Source organism: Pinus tabuliformis, chromosome 4_2 (assembly GCF_031772625.1).
Source record: "Pinus tabuliformis cultivar Carrire ecotype Pingquan chromosome 4_2, CPIR1, whole genome shotgun sequence".
NCBI classification, from domain to species: Eukaryota; Viridiplantae; Streptophyta; class Pinopsida; order Pinales; family Pinaceae; genus Pinus; species Pinus tabuliformis.
The window spans coordinates 722,312,764-722,316,724 of NC_142304.1; the positions used below are offsets into that span (position 1 = coordinate 722,312,764).

The 3,961-nt window shown below is 36.3% G+C and overlaps 1 protein-coding gene across 1 annotated transcript; it reads right to left on the reverse strand.

Annotated features, from left to right (window-relative positions):
* Positions 1-366: 366 nt before the first annotated feature.
* Positions 367-1,583, reverse strand: LOC149171595 (uncharacterized). The gene has a single exon (XM_089427519.1). It carries the CDS (start codon positions 1,341-1,343, stop codon positions 690-692), a length of 654 nt encoding a protein of 217 aa, XP_089283645.1. The 5' UTR covers positions 1,344-1,583; the 3' UTR covers positions 367-689.
* Between the last annotated feature and the right edge of the window lie 2,378 nt (positions 1,584-3,961).

The window sequence follows — 3,961 nt, forward strand, 5'->3', positions numbered from 1 at the left end:
TGTTCCGTAATGGTCAAAATATCTAGGAACAGCTCTAAGGTGTATATAGTTGTGTCTAAATTAGATCATTAAATTTGTGGGATTAACCATTAAATTATATTTTTGAAAATAAACTACTTAAGAGAGACCAAATTTCCCTATTTAACCATTAGCCCACATCTTTCAAATTACACCTGACCATTAAATCATATCTTAGGAATTAATGAATAAAAAATTTACTACAAAACTACCGTTAAAAACGACAATATAAAGATGCAAATTAAATAGAGATAAAGGAAAATCTACAGAGATGCAAATTAAATTGAGGTACTTTAGCAAAGAGAGAAAGGTAAATCTGCATCCACGTACGCTAAAAGGCCACCGCAATGAAAAATGCAAAGGAAAGTCATTGTGTATATACCAAATAATTTAAACATTAACACCAAAGTTTAACATGGGGAGTTTACAACAGAAGTTTTGGTTGTTAGCTTTCAGATGGAAAGACTCCGTTCTTGACCTCCAATAGCACTGAAGTTTTATGAGCAGCAGGTTAGATACTCATATTCACCCCAGGCTGTAGCAAAATGGGATGTTAAAATCTCTTGTGCAATTAATATGTCTCACAATTCTGGAAAGTCTGCTGTAAACTTTTCCAACCGATTCAAAGAACGGGTGTCTTCGTCCAAGAAATGTTGCGAGCAGCGGGTTGATTACATATAACCGGCAGTTTCCATTGTCCATGCCGCAGAAAAATCCCCCTCAAAGAACATGTCTTGGCTGATAAAATCTTTGTTCGTATAATCCTGCGCGTGGCTCGCATCCCACGTATTTTCCAACAAAGAAAACTGTTGATAATTCTGAAATTCTTCTACAAAATCCCAATTTTCACCCTGCCATTTCAGATCGGGCGTCTCAGACAAACCCTCGGCGGTGAAGGTCTCCTTAGGAGGTTGACAGAACTCGTTCTTAGAGTCCAGAATCGGGGGGCTCGAGGGAATGCCAAGCTCGTCGTCTGAAGCCTCTAGGAGGTAACACAGATCAACATGTGAGTCCGAAAGTAGCGTTTGTCCCTCATGGGCACTACAAATGTCGTAGGCCGGCGAATTATCCCCCGAGATGGGACCATAAAAAGTCGAACATGTGGTGCTGATCTCTTCCTCCAGGCTTCTCATCACACCACTTACGAAATCCTCACTGGAAGCGCATTCTTCATTTTCTTCGGGGGTTTTGTCCAACTGTGGCAAATGACAAAACAGATCCGTTTCTTCGCCAATGCCATTGAAAGAGCGTTTGGACTCCCGGACGTCAGTGGAGTCTGGCAGAGCCTCCGGCTCTAGGCACCGCTTTCTGAGCGTGGCAGACATGGTTGAAAGACGGGCCGGAGATTCGAACACGGAACACAACGGTGATGATAGTTCGGCTGCAGCGAAGAGCTGCTGTAACTGACAATATGTATAACAGAGCAGATATACTATATCAGGATTTGCTGTATGCAACTCAGGGGAAGCTATATATTTATATAGCTTTGTGATCTGGCTTTAGTCGGAAGAGTCTGGCAAACGGCAAGGGAGGTTAAAGAATAAAATGGCAGGACTCCTGTCTACTATTTCTCCCACTTAAATATTGGAATAAAGCTTTGCTTCATTAGTGGACGTCAATCGTTCAATCACTAGATGATATCGCAGAACGATTTCCACCGCGTGGACCTGTAATGTGACCTGCCAGTAGAAAATAATTTTAGGTTTAGGATTCGCGTCAATTTTTGGGTAAAGAGTATTATCGTGCTGAATGTGCCTATCCATTATAATATCTTTTGACTATTGTGGGTGCATTACTAGTGCACCCTTATCGAAAAGCATATACCATTTCCCTGCAATCATAAATCATAAAGCCAGTCATAAAACGCAAGAAATTTTCATGGAATAATTTTGTATTTCTTACCCATCTTTCATAATGCGCAATTTTCATGGAATAATTTTGTATTTCTTACCCATCTTTCATAATGCGCAAGGATTTAGAACTAGTGATAGATATTAATCTTGGAAAGTTTATCTTATAAAAGAAATCAGCATATTATGAGGCATAGCTTAAAATTGTTGATAAGCTTCCTCACAACTATGACTAACGTGGGCCCAATGTGATGATGGATGTGATGTTAAACTTATATATAAATAAATAATGTATAGCCAGACACGAATTAAATATGTACCCTCTTTTATAAATTTCGGAACCGACTTTGCCAAAGAAACAACCTCCTACCTGGTTGGACCTTAAAGTCTTCGTGGACCCTTTGTACGATACATGATGTTGCCGTCCGAAACCCTAGGCACTTCACGATAACTACAACACCCAACGGGTTCAGAAATGATTGACTAAAGCACCGGCACCACCCTCGAAACATAACGATGAGCCCAATTGTCAACTCGGTGAACCCTGTCACCTCGATAGAACAGTTGATTCCATTTTGACTTGGGTAACCAATATTCGTAGAGCTATAGTTTTATAGTTTTAGTAATGTATTAGGTAGTATATGTTATTTATTGAATTTTATATTATTTATTAAATTTAATAGTTAAAATATATTGTATATAGCTAAAATTATAATTCCATAAATATCATAGAATTCTAACTTTATTAATATACGAACAGTATAGGTCATTCATTAAATTTTATATTATCTATTAAATTTAACGACGGAACCATACTATCCCAATACATTAATAAATTATAACTCCACAAATATTAGAATCAACTACCATAAACAACTCACACTCACAGACACAAAAGAAAGGACGTGGCCCTCAGGAGGCGAGCCGTGCAGAACACGGTCTGCCGCTAGCCGCACGCAGTGATGAGTTATTCCGTGTTAAATGGGGAATATGTGGCAACGGAGAAACATCAGTTCCTAGTCATCGGTCGGGAATGTGTGTGGAAAGAAAAGGGGTCAAAACAATACCCGTCTTAGTAATGTGAAAACACGCAGCGGCACAATCAGAGGTTAAACGTACAATAATGTAAAGGAAACACCATTAAAGATTTCATACCCACAGGATCGGAACGCAGAAGCTTCAATAGGAAAATTATTAAATAAAATAAAATCTTCAAAACAAATCAACAAAACACTGGCTCACAAGGTCATATAAAATTATGGTACCGAGACACGGGCGAAATTAGACTGAGATTCCCAAAAAATGATGGAAGCCCTGACGTGACAGGGAAATAGGAGCGCGGCAGCCCCCGAAAGGGCAGTAAATGGTAGAAAAGGGCAGTAAATGTATTGGAATTGTATAGGTTTATCGTTGGATTTGAGTCAGCATATTGTTAAAAGTGTGAGTATATACAGCTCTGCTTAATATATGTCTTGCTCATTAATAGTTGTAAATCACATAAAAAAAAATAATGTATGTTTCAACTTATATTTTCTAGTTAAATCCAGTATAGAATCAATCACCTTTTTCAAGGTATTTTTTTCTTTAATATTAACATGCAGGAATTCTAATAGTCAAAGAAGTCCAAAACAAACGCTTTTTAAAAATGAAAACCAAAGATCAATAGCAATGTTAAACAAGATCATTCAACTTCTAAATTATTTTTATTCACTATGAAACTTTCTTCGGAGGTGGTAGCGGGTTAAAAGAAAGAAATATAAAAATAGAAAATTGAGTACTATTTTTAACAGGACAAAATGAAATGTGAGATTATTATGTAATATTATAATTTTATTATAATTTGCATATGGGGATTTTAATTGTATTCAATTTTTTAATAAAAATGACAAGTTTTTTTATAAAAAAAATCTCTTAAATATTTAAGAAAAAGTTTCTCCAATATAAAGATAAAATTTTAAAATAATTTTTTTTTTTTTTTCTCTGAATTTTGATGAACTAAAATTAATTAATGGTAATAACCAATCAATATTCTCAACTTTATTTCTATTAGTACTCTCTCTTGCGAATCAAAGTAAATGAACAACGAATTTTAG